The sequence below is a fragment of the Scyliorhinus torazame genome, chromosome 16 (assembly GCF_047496885.1).
Source record: "Scyliorhinus torazame isolate Kashiwa2021f chromosome 16, sScyTor2.1, whole genome shotgun sequence".
Classification (NCBI taxonomy): domain Eukaryota; kingdom Metazoa; phylum Chordata; class Chondrichthyes; order Carcharhiniformes; family Scyliorhinidae; genus Scyliorhinus; species Scyliorhinus torazame.
Genome location: NC_092722.1, coordinates 117643017 through 117666003, shown reverse-complemented (window position 1 = coordinate 117666003; position 22987 = coordinate 117643017). Strand labels below are relative to the sequence as shown.

At 41.6% G+C, this 22987-nt stretch overlaps 1 protein-coding gene across 1 annotated transcript in view; it reads right to left on the bottom strand.

Annotated features, from left to right (window-relative positions):
* Nucleotides 1-579: 579 nt before the first annotated feature.
* pcdh15b (protocadherin-related 15b) overlaps nt 580-22987 on the bottom strand; it is a 2356722-nt gene continuing 2334314 nt past the window's right edge. Inside the window, exons 39-43 of the mRNA XM_072478931.1 lie at nt 19344-19365; nt 19147-19185; nt 18880-18953; nt 11701-11836; nt 580-3224 (exon numbers count right to left, since the gene is read on the bottom strand). Of these exons, the coding sequence (XP_072335032.1) occupies nt 2649-3224; nt 11701-11836; nt 18880-18953; nt 19147-19185; nt 19344-19365 (847 nt within the window). The 3' untranslated portion in view covers nt 580-2648. The remainder of the gene's footprint in view (nt 3225-11700; nt 11837-18879; nt 18954-19146; nt 19186-19343; nt 19366-22987) is intronic.

Below are 22987 nucleotides of genomic sequence, written 5' to 3'. Positions count from 1 at the left end.
AACGCAAAAATGCTTTGTCTTGAACAATACTACAGGTACAGACTAACATTGTACGGATAAACTACCGCTAATAATTAATTCAAAAGATTAATGTACTGTAACTTGTACTACATTTATAACATTTTGCGGGTATAAAATATGTAAGTCATTGTGAATTGTTTGGACTGGAGTAGACCCAGTTTGTGAGACACCACCGATTTAGAAGTAGACAACAATTCACTTCAACAGGAGTCTTCGTCCAAATTCTATCTTTTAAAAATCAAATCAAATAATTGAATCTTTGCTAAATCCTGCAAAAGGCAAACAAAATCTCATGAGCATAAAAAAATCATAAATGCAACAAATTGACGTTATTTAACATTTTTAGAAAAGCATTTCGTTACCTTTAAATCTTTCAAGAAAACACTCCAGAATGAAGGCTTCGAGAAAAGATGTTGTGGCATTAATAACGAGATGACAATTATAGAAAGTAAAAATAAATCTTGAATTACAAGATTTAAAGTATGCCGATACTTAAATCAACATTAAGTTGATCAAAGATCAAAACAAAGTTAGAGATTGGTCTTAGTCTCTCATCAGTCAAGATGGCAAACTTGTTTCCTTTAATTATTGGAATATCAAAGTTTACAATTTACAGAAAGGAAGAGAAAATCTGATGCTCCTATAGTCAAATAACCTGTGAATATTTATTTCCCAGGTCCACGTGTGAGAATTAGTCAATTGGACAATGTAAGGGTGGATTGTTGAGCCTTGCTGAGCTGCATCACAGTGTTGGCTTTTACTTTATTGAAGTAGTCTGGCCTGAATAATACCCAGTGTAAAAATGTTATGCACCACACCTTTTGCTAGTTTTTATATGTGGTGTTATTGAGAGAGAGGGAGGGTCCTATGTGAGAGCAGCGAGTATAATTTACCAATAGATCTGGCTACAACTTGATTGGTAAGTTGTGGCAATTTCTTTTTTTGAAGTTCAACTTTGCAGAATTTAAAATGTAACTTGCCAAGTTAATACATAAAAGCTGTATTTGTTGGTTCGTCAACACATAAATAATGCTATCTCCTGTTGAAGGGAGAGAAGTTCAGTTATCAGCTGAAATCCACAATCTGTCACGATCTATTCTCAAATGCATCAAATGAGATTGGAATTTGTTAAACGAGCTTGCAAATGCATCGGCTCATGCCCTGAATATATTATTCCTATTCTTCAGGAAAAGACAGATATTCTGTTTAATCATTGGTTATATGATTTTACCACAGATATAGGCTTATACAAAGTTTTTTTTTGTCTCTTTTGATCTACAGACTGAAAGTCTCATCTCACGAGGAACACCAGCACACACTTTGGGAGATATCAAAAGTACCTGATGCAATGTCACCAGCTAATACACTGATTATCAAACCTCACGTCAGTATTATGTCAGGGGAGTACAAGGGGTATCATTATTTCAGTGGATGAAACGTCATTCAAAATCATTACAATTTTGAAACTAGTTTATGCAACAAAAGACAATGTGCTTACATTAAAACTCAAAACCAAATAAATGAAAAAGGGGACAGACTTGCAACTCAATTTCAGAACTGTGGGCATGTTGAAAGGACGTGCCATTTTTCATTCACTTAAAACAAATGCTACACTAAGGCTCAGAAGAATGTTGTCCAAGCCAGATTGGCTAACATCTTTCATGCTATAAATGAGCTGCGTGCAGTTTTACATCATGGGCACCTGTCAAAATCTCCACTCACAAAATGAGATAAAACAATTTAATGTGGGAAGAACGGATGGAGGTGAGGTGCTTATAAAGGTAGCATTTTTTAAATGTTTCTCAGACAGGAGGGTGAAGTTAATCGAGGGCCGTAGCACAAAACTGGTGAGTAGCGTTCAAAATCGATTTTTCACCACACATTTCCACTGAAGTTCACACTTTGATCATTCAAATCCTTTTAGGAAACATATTTCCTTGTCTCACTGTCACTGAGTTTGAAATGAAAAATCTTGGCAATATTTTCCAAATCAATGGAAGATTAAAACTGGCACAGTGTATAACAGGTTGCCGATTTGCTACAAGCCTGTTTCACACTGCTGCATGGACCAATTTTAACCCCAATCTGATTTGACGATTCCATCAACTATTGAAGGCAATTGGATTAGTCAGAATGAGGCCACAGTTTGAAATCAGTTAAATCTACAGGCATCTGCAAAAATGGATAAGAACAGCATTGCGTTTAATGTAAAGGAACCAAATTACTTCGGAACCTCACAGAATGAACTTTTAACTTTACTTCATAATGATTCCCAAGCAGGGCAAGTGTCAGTACTGAGTCTATTACTTATACTTCTTTGAACAAGCCCCTCTTTGACAATGTTGCATCTTGTCGAAAAGTTAGCAACTGTTTTGTGAGGCAAATCAATTAAAGGATAGTCACAGTCAGGGTATTAAATCTCTCTCATGTTTAGGGGTTTCTTTGCATTTAAAGATGTGATACCCATTTCAGTAAACATTGCAATGTGGGTGCTTGTTGAATGCATTGAATGCAAGTTACATAAATCAAAATATATGCTTGAAGTGAACAAATTGGAAATAGTTGTTACTTTTCCACAGTACCCATAAAAAGTGAATGTTCTCATTAATAGCAGTAAAAATTCTAAATCACAGTTTTGTCATTGGTATGTGAAGGTTATTCCAAGGTCCCATCCACAGTTCCTCCTCATCAGATTGTGTCTGATCACTGTGAGATTCAAATGGTTCTTTAACGTCTTCATTGTCAACAGCCGATTCTTGGTCATCTGTGCTTTTTGCTCTCTCGTTCTTTGCCTTTACTGTGCTCAGTCTGGACAGACAGCTGTTAGGCCCCATGCTGCTGGAGGCCATGGAACTACTTGATGGCCTTGCATTAAGATTGTCATTGCTGCAAGAAGCTGTTGCATTGGCCAAGGGATTGTTCAACGGGATCTTTTCTTCCTGTGTTGCTGCCAGTTTGTCCAGTTTCTTAAAATGTTTTCCTATTCTTGCAGGTGAGGTTGCTTTTGCATTGGCTGGAGGGCAGCTGCGTCTCGTTCTTACGATTGATCCATTTTGAGCAAGGTAGATATTACTGTTAATGTTGCTGTGGTTGTTTGGGTGTTTGATACGAATTCTTTGTGCTTCCGGCGCACTGTCCTCACCAGTTGAGCTGGTTTCATATTCACGATCTACGACCAACTTTACTCGTTTATGGCGAGACCACTGTGTGAGGGAAAATAAATATTTCAGAAAAGCTTTTGACATTCCAATGAGATCTTTTAAATGTCGCCTGAATTATATATAGGTTATTTGGATCAAAAATGGACCGACCGAAGCAGTACTTTGCTTTTTTCAATAATAACTTGTTCTGTACTGCTTTTATTGGAACAATTCCCCAAAATGTACCACAGAGGTAACAGGAAAATAGACATTAAACCAGAGAAAGAGAGACCAGGAGAGACCAATTGACTTAAATGATTTGAAGGCATGTTATGAAAGGGAGGAGTTGGATGTGAAGTTGCAATGGGAATTCTACGGAGTGGGACCGAGGCTGTAGAACACACACCATCAGTGATAGAGGGAGAGTGATTTGGGCAGCACGGTAGCACAAGTGGCTAGCACTGTGGCTTCACAGCACCAGGGTCTCAGGTTCGATTCCCCGCTGGGTCACTGTCTGTGCGGAGTCTGCACGTTCTCCCTGTGTCTGCGTGGGTTTCCTCCGGGTGCTCCGGTTTCCTCCCACAGTCCAAAGATGTGCAGGCCTCCCCGAACAGGCGCCGGAATGTAGCGACTAGGGGCTTTTCACAGTAACTTCATTGAAGCCTACTTGTGACAATAAGAGATTATTATTATTAGGTTAGGTGGATTGGCCATGTTAAATTGTCCTTTGTGTCCAAAAAAGGTTTGGCGGGGTTATTGGGTTATGGGGATAGGGTGGAAATGAGGGGTTAAGTGGGTTGGTACAGACTCGATGGGCCGAATGGCCTCTTTCTGCACTCTCTTATATGTTAAAAGGAGAGAGAGAGGCACAAGAGGCCAGACTCTGTAGAACAGAGAAGTTATTGGAGTTGTAGAGCTGGAGGACATTAGGGAGAGCAGTGACTATGGACAGGGTGATAAGTAAGATAAGGCCAGCTTGATGGGCAGGCAGAATTTGGTGTCAAATAAGCTAAGAGCAGTGGTGCTTTGGATGAGCAGGGTCTGAAAGATGAGCAAGAATTATAGACACATTTTTAGTAGTAGCTGCAATATGGTAGTGATCAAAGTGAGCAACATTATGGAAGTGAAAGTAGACAGTCCTGTACTGAAAAGGATATGGGGTCTGAAGCTGAACTCTAGCTCAAACAAGGCACTAAGTTTCAAAACTGTCTGATTCAGACAAAGATTGTGGTCAGGGAGGGATATAAATTTGCAGGAGTAGAGTTATCGGTGGGAGCCAAATATGTGTTTTCTCTTTTCAAAATGTTTAGCTGAAGGATAGCAAATTTCCCACAAGGTGTCAGACAACATAAATGCAGTTACAGGATTAACAGGATGGTGGAGAGTTTGACTGGGTCTCATCAGAATGCATGGGAAAGCTTATTAATTCATGACTACAGATGATGAGGGCCAGAATTCTCTAACCATTCGCTGGCGACAGTATTGTCTGGTCCCGCTGGCAACACCCCCCCGTTGACAGCAGCCGGAGTGAAGAATCCCGCTGCCAGCGAACGGCAAGTTGAGGGATAAATTAAAATGCAGTTCCTTGTGGGGACACTACATCAAAGTCAACAGAACCTCAAAGGAAACTAAAAACATCAAAGCTAAATGTGATCAAAGAGATTGTTAATGCACCCAAGTCCCCACGGTGTCCACTGGGCACGGAAGGCCTTGATGGTGCCGGCAGACACCACATGATCCCTTTCCAGGGACACCCAGATGTGCAAATTGCTACGAAAAGAGGGGCACTGACTCAGAGGTGGGAATGCTACCAATTGAGCCAAGCTAAAGTGGTCAAGGACCTTTGAGTGAAAAAGTAGGTTTTAATTATGCTAATATTTATTGAGAGCAGAGGATTAGAGAATTAGTTTCTCAAAATGGATGTGCTGATGGTTTTCAAAAAGGTTAGGGACAACGCTCGAGGAAATGGTAGCATTTACAATGTCGTCCATGATAGAGGCCATGAAGGGAAGTTGGTAAGTCAGGAATTTTATGTGAATGAGATCATGAGTGCAGCAAGACAACTGCTTCGGAAAGCATGTGAGTGAGGTGTGGGTAGGAAGCCAGAGGCAACCACTGGTTCAGAGTTAGAGTGTGAGGAAGTCAAAGGGGTTCACATAGGAATAAGGGGAAGGGAAATATAGCAGAGGAATCTGGATGGGTGACTCCACAGCCATAATAATAGGAAAACCTTGACAATAAAATATGTGATAAGGGAATGTTACAACATTGAAGTCATCAATATTTGATATTTATGATTTCCAAACATGGCAATTCAAGCAGCAATCTTAGAAAACCAATTACATGCAGTATGGTAGCCAAATATGTTCTGATAAAACATCAAAATAGACTGATATGAAATAAACATGCCAACACAAGGTTTAAAAAATGTTTAGTGGAAGGAAATAAATCATACTGGTTGAATAAAAACAAAACAATCGCAAACACAAAAATGCTGATGCACTAATTGCTGAAGAAACTGGTTCTAATGTAATTGTTCCAATTTAGGGAACACATATTACCAGTGCACAAGCAACAATCACAGCAAACATTACAATCCAGTGTAAACCGATTTTTAAAAAAAGTCACAGCAAATGTCAAAATCCATTCTCAGAAAGTGTTTTTGAACACCTGTAATTCTTTTTAAAGTGACGTTCCTGGTTCTGACAGTTCTTCGCTCTCTTCCTCTTGCAGAGTCCCTTGATCACTGCTGTACTCATTATATTCTGAAGCTGTTCCTCTGCTTAAACTATCATTCCTGCTCTCTGCATCACCCGCTTTATTGTTTTGTGACTCAGAATAATCTGAACTTTCTGCTGGATTGGAAACTGCTGCACTAGTCAAACTACGGCTCATGCTACTCCTGTCACTGGTGCTAGATTGTTCAGTACTCCCACTATGACTTGACTGACTGGCATTACTTCCAGTGCTGACTTCCTGCTCATCTGTCAACTGGCTGTGAGTGCTCGTACTCCTACTACTAACACTGTCGGAAGTATTTTGCTGACTAATTGTTGTCCTGGATATTGTTCCATCATTTTCACCACCAGATTCATCTTCACTGATCTTGCTTTCAACATCTTCATCCTCTGCTTCAGAGGTAGTGCCTTGGTCTTCATCTGATTCTTCCTCAATAATATCCTCAGTTTCGCTGGTGAATGTTACTGAGGTGCTTACACTTGTTCCTCTTGCTGAAGACATTCCACGTGAGCTACTCTTGCTGGTTCTTGTGGCAGATGTTCCTCTGCTACTTACACTTTCTTGAGTTGATAAACTTGATCTTTCACTGGAACTACTCACATCTGTTGTTTTCTGACTGGCCTCGCTATCTGACATCACACTACTCTCTGCTGTGATTGATGTATCCCTACTCATTACACTTCCCAAGGACTCTGTTCTGGAACTTGTTGCTCCTGCTGCTACACTCATGGCAGCGTCTTCATCAGATTCATCTGATATTTCATCAAAACTACGTGATGTGGACTCAATTTTGGATGATCTACACGATACTGAATCTTGGCCCTCTGTATCGGATAATCTGCTCTGTGACGTCTGACCACTTCTGGGACTAGACTTTTCAGAGGTTTCACTTTTTGATTTTTCATCAGAATCAGCTTCTTCCTCTTTATCCTCTTCCGATTCTTCTTCCTCTGGCTCAGATTTTGTGTCCTCTTCTGTTGCATCTGATTCATCGTCTTTTTCTTCATCTGAGTCCACTGTACTCTCATTTGTCTCATCTTGATCGAGTGTCACTTTAAGATAGTCTTTATCTTCAGTTTCTGACTGCTCAACACTACTTACTGACAAGTCATCGCTAGACATTTTGGAAGAATGACTTTTCTTCTGAAGGTCATCACTATCTTCCTCCGATGAGCCACTCCTTTCCTCATCACTCTCTGCCGTGACACTAATTGAGACTTTTGATTTACTTTCTTCCTTTTCAGACCCACTGCTCGTATGAGTCTTAAATCCAGCTTCTGGTTCACTTTCAGCAACTGAAGCCTTACTGACCGAGCTTTGTGATTTACGCCTGGGCTGCAGCTGTTTAGAGATTTTGATACCCTTCAACATTTTGCCCATTTTCTTTTTTTCTGTTGGCTCATCTGCTGTTGACTTCTGGAAGTAATTTCCATTAATGACCACACTTTCTGAGTCACCACTTATCACACTATCTCTGCTTTCTACCTGGCGTGCAGACACAAGCTTATTATAACTAGAGTCCTTGCTTCCCCTCTTTACTTTCTGAAGTATCATCGGAAATATTTTTGCTTTCTTCCATCGAGAGTGGTATGAGGTGGAAGGCTCCATAAGCTGCTCGCCACCTGCCTCTCCTTTGCTGACATCCGGTGATAATTTACTAATCTGCACCACACTCTTTTTCTTTCCTGCTGTTGTTTTCTCTACTGCCCCTGAGGCACTTGCTTGTTGCGGAGCACCACTTGGGCCTAATGCATCAACCCCTGATGTCCCTGCATCAGTCTGATCTCCTGCTTCTTGTTTGATGCTTTTCCTAACAGGTCTTTTGCTTTGATGCATTCCCTGAAATTACGAAAGTGGAACTGGTATTAAGCAATATATGCAGCATCATCGTGGACAAACAAAGCACTTAAGTTTTAGACATGTCATAGCCTTCCATTCATCACAGAACAAACTTATACCGGTATAGCATCTTTCATATTCTCAGTATCTTGCAATGCACTTTCCACCCAATTAATTATCTTTGAAATGTGGCCACTGTTGCATTGTAGGTTAATATGGCAGTCAATTTGCACCCAAGGTGTAACAATTGACCATCTGTTTTGTTTGATATTGGTTCAGGGATAAATGCTGGCTGCAACAATGGGAGAACTCCTTTTTTCCTCAAACCTGTCTCTCCAATGGTGGCACTCTTAAAGATGGAGAAAACAAACAAAGGCTTAATGACATAATTTATTGACACAAACTACGTGTTACATCGAAGGAACAACTCCACTCAATTCCTTCAAAGTGTTGAAGAATTTAGGAAGAGTTTAAAAAACGTTTTCCATTTTCGGTACATGCTCAATGATCAGACTACAAGTGGAAAGATGCAGGCTTTGGGAATTATGCTGTGTAGCTTGCTGACATTGTGTTCTTTCATCTTTAGGTCCTGAATCAGAATTCGCTCAGCTTACTCGGATAAAAATGTTTGGGCGCAACCTGTCCGAATGGGGACAGAGTCCCATAGCATGCATGATTAGCTGGGTGTTTCCACATGGCACTTGCCACTTGGGTGCCAGCCTGGCGCTGTCAAGGTGCTCAGGTGGCATTGACAGCTAGTAAGGGCAGTGCCAGGCTGGTGGTGACAGACTGGCAGTGCCAATGTGGCACCAGCAGTGCCAGGTGTCACCCTGCCTAGCGGACAAGCACCTGGGGGCCTCCTATCCCCTAGGAGAACCCCACGAGACCAGGACTGAACGGCACTCTCCCGAGGTCTGCAAGGTAAGGGAGTTCGATCTCGGGAACGCATATTTGAGTGAGACAAGCTGTCTTTCTCTAATGTGCAGATTTGCCAGAAAGTGATCCCGCCCAACGATCGCGTTAGATCTCGTGTGGCGTGGTGATATGGGTAGGTTCTGAAAGTGGGATCTCCTGGCCACGCTGTGCTGCTTTTTGGGAGCAACATGACTGGTAGATCTCGCATTCTGTCTTTGAATGACCAAAACAAATTGATCCAAAATTTAACAGAGCTTGAGGGATGGAATCTAAGGGAGGAAATTAAATTGTGAAGTGGTGCACTTGTCGCAAGAAGTACTGGAACAAAGAAATTGTGGCGGGAAAGTAAAACAGAATGAATGGCGCTGAAAACGTGTGGCTGACGTCTAGAATGTTTCCAACATGCTGTTAACATCAATCACTCATTCAATCCCAAAATAAAGTGCTTTTATTATGATGGCGGTAATTTTGTTTCTTTGAGGGGAATGAGCTTTGGAATTTATGTTCAGGGGCGCAAGGTGAGCTCTGAAACGTAAGGGGAGTGAAATTGTGAAAGTAGAAAATAATATAGTGCAAATGTTAAATTACTTTTTCCTCTGTAAGAAATCTTTCATAAATCTCTTGAGTTGGGATAAGCATGTTAGTTCAAGGTAGGGCTGAGATTAGTAATTAAACTTGAGATCATTAAACCAATAAAAACTCTTGTGCTTTAACATTCGCAGGGACAGAATACATCCAAAATTGCTTGAGGACATTGTTATCCAAGTGTTAGACCTGGTCTTGGGATGTTTTATTAAATTATAATTTATGCAATGTCTATTGCAGGATTGGGAAAGTGTTAACAGGGTCTATTTAAAATTTTGGAAATTGGGTGGTAATATCTCAAAATAGGGTTGATAGGTTTGTTGCCCTTATGGGAACCTACTGATGGGCAGATGAAGCATTTACTCTTTCCAGATGATAGGCCCTTATTAATATGCAGTATCCAATGACATACATAGATACCTGATTGCTTTTTAGGATGGAACTGGGCAGAATTTTCAGCACGCATTCATTTTCCCGGTCCACTGGTGAGATATGCAAAAAATTTAAAATTATTTTATGGAGCATGGAAAAGTGTCAGCGACAAGATGTCCTGAAAGCATTATGAGTTAGGGGTGAAGGGCGGGATCTTTCGGCCGCGCCTGCCCGGCCACCCGGAAATTTCCACCCAAGGTCAACGGATCTTTACATAGTCCCCCTCCTGTTCATGGCGATCTTGCAGTTAGCGCGGCCACAAAATCCAGCCCACAGTGTGAGACTCGAGTCACTTGGTGACCAGAACAGTTATGTCTTATCAGTTAGTGGAATGGCTGATCTCCTGACTCCCCAAAGCCTGTCCACCACCTACAAAGCACAAGTCAGGAGTGTGAGGTGTAACACTCCACTGGTTGGGTGCAGATCCAACAACACTCAAGAAACTAGACACCATCCAAAACAAAGCCTTGATTGGCACCCCATCCATCACTTTAAACATTCACTTCCTCTACAAGTGACATGCAATGTCTGCAGTGTGTACCACTTACAAGATGCACTGCAAATTTCCAAGGCTCTTTTGACAGCACTTTCTAAAACCACAATCTCTACCACCCAGAATGTCAAGGGCAGCAGATGCATGGAAATACCATCGTCTGCAAGCTCCCCATCAAGGCACACACCATTCTGATTTGGAATTATATCGCCACTCCTTCATTGTTGCTGGATCTGGACCTCCCTCCCTAACAGAAATGTGGATGTACCTATGCCAGATGGACTGCAGCAGTTCAAGAGGTTGGCAATTAGGGATGGGAACCAATTGCAAGTCTTGTTGCCTACCTTAGTTAGGCCACACTTGGAGTATAGTGTTCAATTCTGGTCGCCACACTACCAGAAGGATGTGGAGGCTTTAGAGAGGGTGCAGAAGAGATTTACCAGAATGTTGCCTGGTATGGAGGGCATAAGCTATGAGGAGCGATTGAATAAACTCGGTTTGTTCTCACTGGAACGAAGGAGGTTGAGGGGCGACCTGATAGAGGTATACAAAATTATGAGGGGCATAGACAGAGTGGATAGTCAGAGGCTTTTCCCCAGGGTAGAGGGGTCAATTACTAGGGGGCATAGGTTTAAGGTGAGAGGGGCAAAGTTTAGAGTAGATGTACGAGGCAAGTTTTTTACGCAGAGGGTAGTGGGTGCCTGGAACTCACTACCGGAGGAGGTAGTGGAAGCAGGGACGATAGGGACATTTAAGGGGCATCTTGACAAATATATGAATAGGATGGGAATAGAAGGATACGGACCCAGGAAGTGTAGAAGATTGTAGTTTAGTCGGGCAGTATGGTCGGCACGGGCTTGGAGGGCCGAAGGGCCTGTTCCTGTGCTGTACATTTCTTTGTTCTTTGTTTGTTCTTTGTTGATATCGCATGAATGAATAAAAAGGAAGCTTGTTTCCTTTTTTAAAGGCCATTAGTGAACAAGTTAGCATTTTCTGATAATCCAACAACCTCCACAAACCTTTCATGGTGTTAGCCTGCAGATTACAAGACTTATTTAATTCTGTTTCACAACTTTCCATAGTGGGATTTGAACTCTCAACCTCCTGGGTTGGTGGTCCAGTAACATAACCATTAGAACCTAGAATTTGGTGAAAGGCTGAAGAATTTTATTTTATCCATCAATAGGAGAAAGTAAAATAATTGAGTGATGTTTCAGATATTGTGCATTGATTGAAATGCTGATCAGTATTACAATTTAATGCTGAATACATGCTAACAAAGCAGAGTAAATGCACATGTCAATAAAGTATGGAAAACACCAACATTTGCATGATCTTCTATGAAGATTAAAGTGTACCATAACAGTGTACTATAAAACAGATTATAGTGCGTCTATTTTGAGTTAAACAGGAAAACAAAACCTTGTTGCCATCTCTTACAAAATCATCGACATGCCCCAGTTCAAAATATTTTTCATCTATAAAAAGCAATATATAAAATTCTAAATGAAAAACAAATCTTCTGTATATAACTACCTCTGCGTCTGCATTTGATCCCTGTGGACTGTAATAATAGCCACCATCATCTTCCATCACCACCTCTCCATAGTCATCATACATTCCAGAGGGGGAGATTAATCTGCGGCGACTTCCATACTGTGGGACTTCATACCTAGAATTGGTGTCAGAAGTTGACGTGTCACATTTTCTTGTTTCAGACAAAAAAGCAAATTCTGTGAGATATGTAAACTCTCAGCTTTTGTTAGCATACTGATCAGCAAAAGATGACAGATGCAATGGATCTTACTGTGGAAAGGTTGCTGCTTATTTAGGATTTAGAACAAATGGCTATTTTGCCACTAATCTGACTTTTTACAGAAGTTACTGCAAACTCTAATTTTTGCATGTGTGGCCTGGATTGCTCAAGAAATAAACTTCTAGGGCAGCACCGTGGCACAGTTGTTAGCATTGCTGCCTCACGGCGCTGAGGTTCCAGGTTCGATCCCGGCACTGGGTCACTGTCAGTGTGGAGTTTGCACATTCTCCCTGTGTTTCCGTGGGTTTCACCCCCACAATCCAAAGATGTGCAGGGTAAGTGGATTGGCCACGCTAAATTGCCCCTTAATTGGAAAAAATTAATTGGATACTCTAAATTTTTTTAAAAAGAAGTAAACTTCTACCAATTAAAAATCGCATCATCTAGCCTGTAATTTTGTACAACATTTTAATGTGATAAAATACAAAGCACACTTGAATTAGTATCCAATAACATGCCTGCTCTCTAAGATAAATGTTCAGTGATAAAGATGTTATAAAATAAAAAAAGTGGAATACAGCAGCTATTAAACACCATGTAACCTGAAATAAGATTGAGCATATTTAAATAATCTCTAATTTTTGCACAGAAGAAGAATAGCTATACTATATTATACAGGAATAGAGGTAAATAATATGATTGAAGCAAAAACCTAATTTAAATGGTCTAATTATTCAGAGAGTTGTCACTCAGTGGTTTTCCTTTGAAGCAAATTCACTTCAAACAATAACTGACGTGATCTTGCAATGCTTTGTCAAAGCAGACTGGTTGAATAAATCAAAGCGAAATTCAACCATTTTCCCAGTCTCATTTCTGTCAGGACACGGCTCCAGATTTTTGAAAATCACAACTGAAGTGTTACAATTTTCCACTCTTGGAATACATTAACTTTTCATTTTTACTAAATTCATGTTGTGCTACTAAAACTTAACCTACCAAAACACTTTGAATCAAATAAATTATAGCATTGATAATGACATCCAACAATGACATCATCGGATCTAGTTCAGGTACAACGAACAACAATCAGGAGTGTTTCTTTAAAATAGGATGCTGCAAAGAGCACTTACACTTTCAGAAAGGATAATCGATTAATTCATGCCAGTTTGTAAGGCAGGGTCATGCAAGATCTGGAAACATTGTTAACTGGATGGACATTAGAGTGGAAATTTCATCTCAGCAGTGGCATAAAAATGGTGACATTGGATCCAGTGCCTGCTAAACGCAGTATCGGATGTCCAATTCCACCACAGACAATGGAATAAAATATCATGGGCGTCATTCTCCGCCGGCGGGAGTCTCCGTTTTGCCGGCGCCCGGGGGTTTCCCGATGGCGTGGGGCTGCCCCACAATGGGAAACCCCATTGACCGGCCGGTGTAACGGAGCATCCCGCCGGCAGGTCGGGGCAGAAATGTGGCGGGGCGGGATGGAGAATTTCGCTCCAGGTGTTGTGAATAATAGGCGGCTGAATGAAAATCGCCCATTTGGCACCACAGCTCGAATCTAATTTCTATCCCATAAACTTTATTCCATTCAATGGTTATCAGATGCTGTTCGACTTATCAGCCTTATAAGGAGCCTAATACTAAATTAATCTGTCCAGTTGACATCAATCTCAGGCATTAATATCAATGGTAAATTTATTATCAGACCGCAGTTGCCGCTGAATTGTTGTACTGAAATGCTTTTAATTCTAATATAATTCAAACTGGTTGATGTCAGGCTGTTTGGTGAGCCAAGTTTAGACATTATTAACTCTTGTGCATAAATTGTATGGTAAACTCCAGACAGTTCTTGATGAGGAATGGAGGTAGAGGCTAAGAATTTATCTGGTTGCCTTGATGTCAGGGCATTGATCTCTGTGTTTTTAAAATATATTTTAGTCAGAAAAGTGAATATCTCTCACAGATAGCGACATTCGAAGCAAACTGATACTATCAGTAATTCCTACATTTTCGGACCATGTAAATGAAGGGCTGAGTGAGCTTGAAATCTAAATCTCCTGAAGGTGAGGACAACATTGTATCTTTTGCACATGTGACAGAATCCTATTTTCTGAGTAGATAATTGCAGACTTTTGAGTGAAATTGCTTCCCTGTATCAGTCATTACTGATAAGCTTGTATGTGATTAGCTCATTACTCCATGTAGCATAATTATTTTCTTCACCCTCGCAACATTTAATTTTCTTCAGGTTACAAATGCAGGTGAACTGTAATAAGATGAAAGTCAATGTAAATGGCACTTTTATGATGGGTGATAGTTACAATCCGGGTGTGGGGCCAAAGAGCTTGGTGGAAACACAAACATTTTGTGCTGGCATGCACGGATAATTATTGAATCGTTCCTGAGCAGCATTTGGCATTTTAAATGTATAGTTGAGGTTTCTAAACCTCTGTCTGTAGGCTTCAGGAACTAGTTCATATGCACCTAAGATGGATTTTTTCACCTCCTCATATGTCCCAGATACCTCCTCCGGTAGTGACGCAAACACTTCACTAGCCCTACCTATCAGATTTGTTTGAATCAGCAATAACCACATGTCCTGTGGCCATTTCATTTGTTTAGCCACCTTCTAAACTGAAATGAAAAAGGCTTCTACCTCCTTCTCGTCAAACCTTGGCAATGCTTGGACATATTTAAATAGATCCCCACCAAGCCTTCGACTATGACGCTCTTTCTCACTATCCTCATCACTATCCTCCAACTGTAATTTTAACTGACTGTTATGTTTCATTGCCATTTTCTGAAGTTCAAACTCTCGCTCCTTATCTTTTTCCCTGATCTGTATCTCCTTTCTCTTTCTTTTTATTCTGCTCGGACTATTCTTTCTTTTCTCCTTTCTTCTCTCTCCTTTTCTTTTTCCTCTCTCTCTCTTTTTTTCCTCTCTCTCTCTTTCTCTTTCTTTTCCGCTCTCTCTCTTTCTTTTTCCTCTCTTTCGTATTCAAGCTGCTTTAATTCTTTCTCATGTTCCATTTGTTTAATTTGTAACTGAATTTTTGCCATTTCCAATGAGTCAAACTGCATCTCAGGCAACTTTAAATGCTTAGCCACCGCCATAATTACCTCACCTTTTCGCATTTTGTCAGGTAATGTAAACTGCAACGTTTTTGCCAAATCTAACAGTCTGCTTTTAGTCTCTGTCTGTAAGGTACTGCGTGTGACCGTCTCCACCCCCAAAAACTTCAGAGCCTCTGAAAGAGCCATTGTCCACAACACGCTCCCCACTGAAACTAGAATACCACACCTGATAAGCAACCACAATATGCTCACCCCTCACTGTCTTTAAGTTCACTAAGCCAATCCAATAGATAGACCTTTATCCCCCTCGAGCCCCCAATTTGTTATGGGCCAGAGTTTAGAGAACCCCAAAGTGTATCATGGGCTGTTTAGCACAGGGCTAAATCACTGGCTTTGAAAGCAGACCAAGGCACACCAGCAGCACGGTTCAATTCCCGTAACAGCCTCCCCGAACAGGCACCGGAATGTGGCGACTAGGGGCTTTTCACAGTAGCTTCATTTGAAGCCTACTTGTGACAATAAGCAATTTTCATTTTCATTTTCATGGAGTTCACCTGACCCACAACTTTTAATAGATTGTGGTATGGGGAGCACACGGCCCACTCTACAGGTGTGGTACAGCAGAAATGGAAAAGTATTTTTAAAAACAAAACAATGTTTATTCTATGAACTCAAGTTAACCTTTTTAAAACATACAGTGAACATCTTAGCAACCATCAATTCAAATACAACCCCCAAAGACTACAACACTAAGTAATCCTTTATGCTTTCCTTTTAGCATCCATGCGACTTAAAAACAAAGCCTTTAACAGAAGCACCTCAGGTTAAAGTCACGACTGAAAACATTTATAATTCTGAATTCACCAAATGATCAAGAGATAGTCTTCATGGCAGAGAGATCAACAGTACACCTACTCTGTCTGGCTTCAGCTCCAACACTGAAAACGAAACTAAAACACACCCTGCAGCAAACAGCCTAAAACAAAAGTAAAAAGCTGACAGACAGCCCAGCTCCACTCACACTCTGACATCACTGATAAACACCCATTTCTTAAAGGTACATTTCTTAAACACCCATTTCTTAAAGGTACTCTCACATGACAGAATGGCACATTGCCAGTGAAGTCACGTCGACTTTAGATGGCATGAGCTGAAGACGCACTCCTTGAGGCCTGTGTTCACCTGTGGAACAATTTAGTATTTCTTGATTCTTTGGAACTCTTATCTAATGGTGGCACTGTAGTTTTATATATGTCTTAATTTCAGCTTCACTTCAGCACCTCGCCCAGTCACCCGACGTCTCCAGCACCCTGACCCCAGCACCCCTACCTCCCCTGCACCCTCAGAACCCCTGTTCCCCACACCCATAGACCCGACTCCTCTCTTCTCCAGCTCCTCACTTCTGCTGAGGCCTGAAACAACACTTGATGGGCAGGCTTTCCCCCTCCATCTAGCGATGTTGACTCTGACTGTACTGAGGAAGCTGGGTGGAGAGGCACCTGGTTTTTGCTGGAAGAATGCGGGGAGCAGCGGTTGATGGCGGTACAGTGTCTGGAGAGGGGAGTGCGCCCAAAGTAGAGGAACTGGGAGTGCTGCCAGAGGGCTGAGTGGCGGTGAGAGAGCCACGATGAGAGTGGGTTGAATGGAGCCGGAGGAGTTGGGGTGTTGGGAGGAGATGAGCCAGGGGATCCAGAGGAGTGAGAGTGTTAACGCTGTTGTTGCTTTGAGGGATGCAAAAGCAACACACACAAATCTCAAAGTGCCAAACCTCAATGAAGCATCGTGTCAGCAATGTTCATATTTTTGATAATATTCAGAATTTGGTAATATTCATATGAGGCCTGGATCTGAAAACATTTACAGCCTCTGGAGTATGGTATTGGGCTGGTGCATAGAAACAGAAACATAGGAGCACTTTGAGCCTGCTCCACTCTTCAATATGATCCTCTATCTCAACGCCATACTCCTGCACTATTTCCATATCCCTTGACATCTTTGGAGTCTAACTCTATTTATTTCCTTCTTAAATTTAGTCAGTGACTTGTGTTTCACATTGTTCTGTGGTAGAAAATTCCACATGTTTATCATCCTCTGACTGAATTTCAGTCCTAAATGACTTAACCCAGGGTTTTTTAGAGTCAGGGTCATGACCCACCCATGGGTCCAGGTGGGTGTCAGGCGGTGTCACCATTCCCGCGGTGGTTTCGACCATGGGAGAAGTGACCAACAGCCGTTATCGGCTTTGACATTGAGAACTGCGGCCGCTGCTGCCTTTTAAATGGAGATATATTGGGCTGTGTGGCGTCTTCTGGCCAGAAGCGGTAGCAGAGAGCAGGTCATGTACCCTGCAAGTGGAATTGACGTGAAACTCAGTTCAGGTACTTGCTTTCACACCAAAGCAGGGTGCAGAACTGCCTTGATTTTGCAGCTCCTGGCAAGCAAGGCAAGTGAACTGTGAAGATCAATGGTTTTCTTAAAAGTAAGAAAAGACCAGAGACTCAAGTAGATAGTTTACCTACTGGATAGGATCTCACAACAGAATCTGCTGGCAGAGCTGCGCAGGAGAGTCCAGGGCAAGGCAGAGCAGTGGTAATGTTAGACCTCCAAGGCCTCTGGCTAACGGCCCTGAAAAAAGAAACTTAACTCGGAACAAAGAAGTATAAAGATGATTTCTTGAGGTGTGTTTTTGTTATTCGTGACAATGCAAATAAGGAAGCAAAGCCCATGTGTGCTAAATGCAGGGAAGTACTGGCAAATGAGAGAAGTTTCAGAATTTGAAAGAGAAGTGCTGTGTGAAAAATTCCTTTTTCAGGTTGAGTCCGCAGAGTCAGTTATTAACTTAGAGCTGACTCCAAATTAGACTACGCTACTGTAGATGACCTATACTACCACATTGTAAATGTGCCAAAAGCACTCGAGGCTGTCAGCATTTTGGTGTACCATCTCACAGGAGTATCCAGTGCTGAGTAAAACATGCATTTTGTCACTATTGCCCTTCATGATGACCTGCATGTGTGAGGTTGGATTTTCCGTTTTCATGAAGATGAAAACTGCACAAAGGAACTGGCTGAAGTCTGCACCTGATATACACATTGCCCTCTCCTCCTTTGAACCTGATTCAAGTAAGATCATGAGTACAAAACAGGCTTTTCACATGAAAAGGTAAGAGAACGTGGCATGTGTCTCGAAGGTCAGTCGGCGGGTGTCGCGAAAGTCGGCTGGTTGCCAAGAGTGGGTCCTGGGAAAAAAAGTTTGAAAAACACTGGCCCACCCCATAACCTGAGACTATGAGCCCTTGTTCTGGATATCACACTCAGGGTAAACATCATCATTGCACCCAGAAGCTAGCATTATACCTGCCTTGGGATGAGTTTGAGTATCTCCTACCCCTTTGCACTACACTCCATCTGCCTTCCTTGGAATAGAAATTCCCTCTGCACCAGTGTCAGGCCCCAAAATATTTAACTGATATGTCAAGGCAAAAATCTTACTGTATTGTACATCTGCACGTGTGATGATATCACTGTTGTGCAATAATGGCTTTTTTAATGGAGGCTGTCAACCCAGTCTGTTCTGAATGTGTGACTTGGACAACAAGTGTTAAATCTTCACTTTCAACGAGAGTGATGGGGCCCCATTTAAAGGCCTGCCTGAAAATTGAAAACGGCAGACAAAATGGGTGCCTAAACAGCCCACCAGACAATCCTCTGCCTGTCACCTATGATAAAAAATGATTGCTTAATTTTAAACAATCGGTAATGATTTGTAGAGTCTTGAGCATTAGATGTTCTCTTACTAACCTCTCTTGGTAGGGTTCTGAAAAGATAAACTTGATATGCTGTTAAAAATTGCGAAAAGCTTCACACAGAAGAGCTTACCCAGGCTCATAATTGTAGTAATCTTGTGCATAGTAGTCCTGACCAGGATCAATGCCTGATTCCATGGAGAGTTCCTGTCATTCAGATAAGGACCATAATGAGTATTCGTGTTCATGTGTGACCGAATTAGTCTTTTGTTATCAGTCACCAGAAATACAAATCAAGAACAAATAATTGGAAACATAGATATTCTGAATGCAGAGATGTAGATCTGCTAACTCATGAGAAGATTTTATTAATTATGAACATAAAGACAGACTATTGTACCTCAGGTCTGAGAAGTGAGGGCCTCAGTAATTGCTGTTGCTGGCAAAGAGTTGTAAGAAAAAAAGAAGAAAGAGGAGGAGGTGGTAAAAGAGGTAAATATCGGATTTCCTTCAGATGAGTTTTAAACATCAGTTATCTGAAGTAATAAGACATGCAAGAAGATGAATCATCAGCAAAAATATACAGGGGACTCTTACCTCCTGTTGTCCATATCCCCTCCTGCAAAGAATTGCATACAGATAACACATTTTAAAATGTTATCAACATTTAATTTGAATCCATTAAAAAGATAATAATATGCTGCAGTTATTAACTAATAGCATTAATGTTGCAGTTTAACCTTTAACATCACTATTACAAAAATGAAGCTTTCACATTGTTATAGTAATCAGTTGTGCCTTCGTTCTAGCTAAGAGAATAGTATGGTAAATTGCATTAGCATGCACTTGACATAAATAGCTCTACCTCCCTGAAGCTACACGACTAAATGCTTAGTAACCATCAAATATTCAGCAAAATATTTAAAATCTGTACTTATTTTCTGACTTTAAATGTAAAAGTTAAATACTATTTAAACATTTCACTAGGAAACCCTAATTTAAGAGAATCTTGACAAAATCTTAATTTTCACTCTCTCACTCTCTCTCTTCAAGTACCATAACCTAATGGCAATCATAGACTTTCAAGTCCATGACCATGTTTGGCAAAGTGGTTTGCCATTACCTTAAGCAGGTTGTGACAGGCCAGGAGACTCTCCCACTCTTATTGCCTGCCATAAGCCATTTCCAGTTTGATTATCAACATGTTTGGCCACATTAAGAATATCCCTTCCCTGACCATCAAGTCCTGGAGTGAGACTTGAACCCAGAGCTTCTGGCTTAGAGGGAGGGATGCTTCCACTGCACCACAGGACATCCAGAGTCAGTATGAATCATTGCAAAGGGTACGATTGAGTAAAAGTTGCTCTTTAGTTTGTCCTGAATTTCTTTAAATACCAGATTCATTTGTACTTTCTGCTGTGCACTTGTTTTATAGGGGACATTACCAGATTGTATAATGCAACCTTTTATCCAGAAAAACATTTAAATCCCTGAAAGTATTCTCAAAGTGGGTAACCGTAACAAGTAAACATACAGCAAGTATGATTTAGACTATCCCTACAAGTGAAGAGTCCTGATTTAGAAATGCAATAATACCATGTGTTTTCTCAGAACAATCTCACATCACATTGATTTTCTTAGTATTGCAAGCTTGTGAACAATGTTGTGTGTGATGCTTTCCATCAAATAAAAGCAACACAACATCTTGGGAAATTATAAATCGCAACAATTGAAGTTGAATTCTGTAATTAGCTAGTGTGAATTACATTAAAAAGAGAGACCAACAAATAGTGCAAAAGTATTTCGGGGGGGGGGGGGGGGGAACGGCATTTGGGTACACTGGGAGGAATAAAAAGGCATGATTGATGATTTATTGTCACGAATAAAGTCACAATCTGCATAGGCTAAAAATTAGAATTCAGTGCCAGCGTATGATGATCAAAAGCAAATTACTCCAATTGTCCTCTGATGTGAAAGTAATGAGAAATTAATATGTAGATTTATCAAGGGGGATAATTTGAGGTTTACAAAAAGGCTACTTAATATTATCTTGCATCTGGCATCTCAGAACAGTGATGCACTTAATTTGTTTGCAAGGCTAAAGCGGATAATTTTATTATGCTAACCAATGCACAAAACTTGAAGGATGTTTTAATTGTTGCACTCTGATGTTTAACTAGTCAATCAGATGTTAACCCTTCAACACTAAGAGGCAAAAAAACCTTTTGCATTGGTTAAAAAGTACAGCTCAATAGGTTTATCATTCAAATTCAACACACAATGAGATTTTTTTAATATGCAATGCACATCATTTTGTCCTTTGCTGAAGGTAATTTTTGCCAAAGATTAAGCATTCTGCTTTATCTATCATGGGGGTTTTAGAACTGGGAACTGGATCAATATCATGCTGGACTGGTAGAGGTTAAAAGTTTATGGCTGTGATGGCAGCATTGCCAATGGCTCCGAGTAGGTACTAGGGGAGCCTGGTGGTGCAATCCACAGTGAAGATATGGAATCAGTTGAGGAGGCATTTTAGGATGGAAAGGATGTTGGTGTTAACGTCGCTGTGCGCGAATCATGGGTTTGAACCAGGTGGTGGGGATAGATAGTGTGTACAGGAGGTGGAGGGATGTGGGGCTGGTGAAGGTGAGGGATCAATATTTGGAGGAAGGGGGTGTGAGTCTGGAAGAGCCAAGGGAGAGGGTCGAGCTGCCGAAGAGGAGTGAGTTCAGGTATCTGCAGGATAGGGACTTTGCGCGAAAGGTCTGGAGGGGGTTCCCCAGGTTGCCGGGATACACCCTGCTGGAGTGACTGCTGTTTCCAGACATGGAAGGGGAGGGAAGAATTGGGGATATATACAAGTGCAGCACGGTAGCATTGTGGATAGCACAATTGCTTCACAGCTCCAGGTCCCAGGTTCAATTCCAGCTTGGGTCACTGTCTGTGTGGAGTCTGCACATCCTCCCCGTGTGTGCGTGGGTTTCCTCCGGGTGCTCCGGTTTCCTCCCACAGTCCAACGATGTGCAGGTTAGGTGGATTGGCCATGATAAATTGCCCTTAGTGTCCAAAATTGCCCTTAGTGTTGGGTGGGGTTACTGGGTTATGGGGATAGGGTGGGGGTGTTGACCTTGGGTAGGGTGCTCTTTCCAAGAGCTGGTACAGACTCGACGGGCTGAATAGCCTCCTCCTGCACTGTAAATTCTATGAAGTGGCTAGAGGAGCAGGGAGCCGAGCAGCTGGTGAAGATCAAGGAGAAATGTGATGGGGAGTTGGGAGGGGATTTCAATTTGGGAGTATGGAGTGAGGCACTGCGTAGGGTAAACGGGGCCTCCTCTTGTGCAACAATGAGTCTGTTACAGTTTAAGGTGGTACACAGGGTGCAGATGACTCAGGCGAGAATAAGTGGGTTCTTCCAGGGGATAGCAGATGAGTGTGAGTGATGTGGGCAGGGGCCAGCGAATCACGCGCACATGATTTGGGGTTGCGAAAAATTGAGAAGATTCTGGATGGGAGTGTTCGCGGTCCAAGCCAGGATAGTGGGGGAGGGGGGAGGTGGACTCGGCCCTTTGGTGCCAATATTTGGGGTTTCAGAGAAGCTGGAATTCATGGAGAGGACGAAGGCCGATGTCGTGGCCTTCGCCTCTCTGTTTGCACTTCGGCGAATTTTACTGGAGTGGCGGTCAGTATTGCCACCGGGAGTAGCTTTTTGGTTGGGTGATCTGTACGACTTGGCTAAGGGGCTCTGCAGAAGGGTTTGAGAAAAGGTGGGGGATATTTGTGACCGTGTTTGAGGAGCTGTTCGTCGTGGAGGAGGGGGGGCTAAAAAGGGGAAAAAATTTGACCAAACTGTATAGTTGATTGCTGGGAAGTATGCTTACTGGGGTGTTTATTTGTTATAACCTGTTTTGATACATGTTTGTAATAAAATACATTTTTTTAAAAATAGAAGTTTATGGCAGGTTATTCTTCATGTAAAAACTGAATTATGCAATCCATGAGGGCTCTGGTGCTCAGTTTCTTTTTCCCCAAACTTTCTATCCTTTTCTCCCCTCTTCTGATAAAAGGTTGAAAAGTTGCCACTGGGATTGAAAAATGTAAAATAGAAGTTCTGAAAAATTGGGAAGCATTGACATGTTGGTGCTCAAACGTGGAGGGAAAAATAGTGACGGGGGAAACCTCAGAGCTCCCATTCTTTTGACGCGTCAAGGTTTGAACTGAAAACCATGCAAACTGTTTAAATT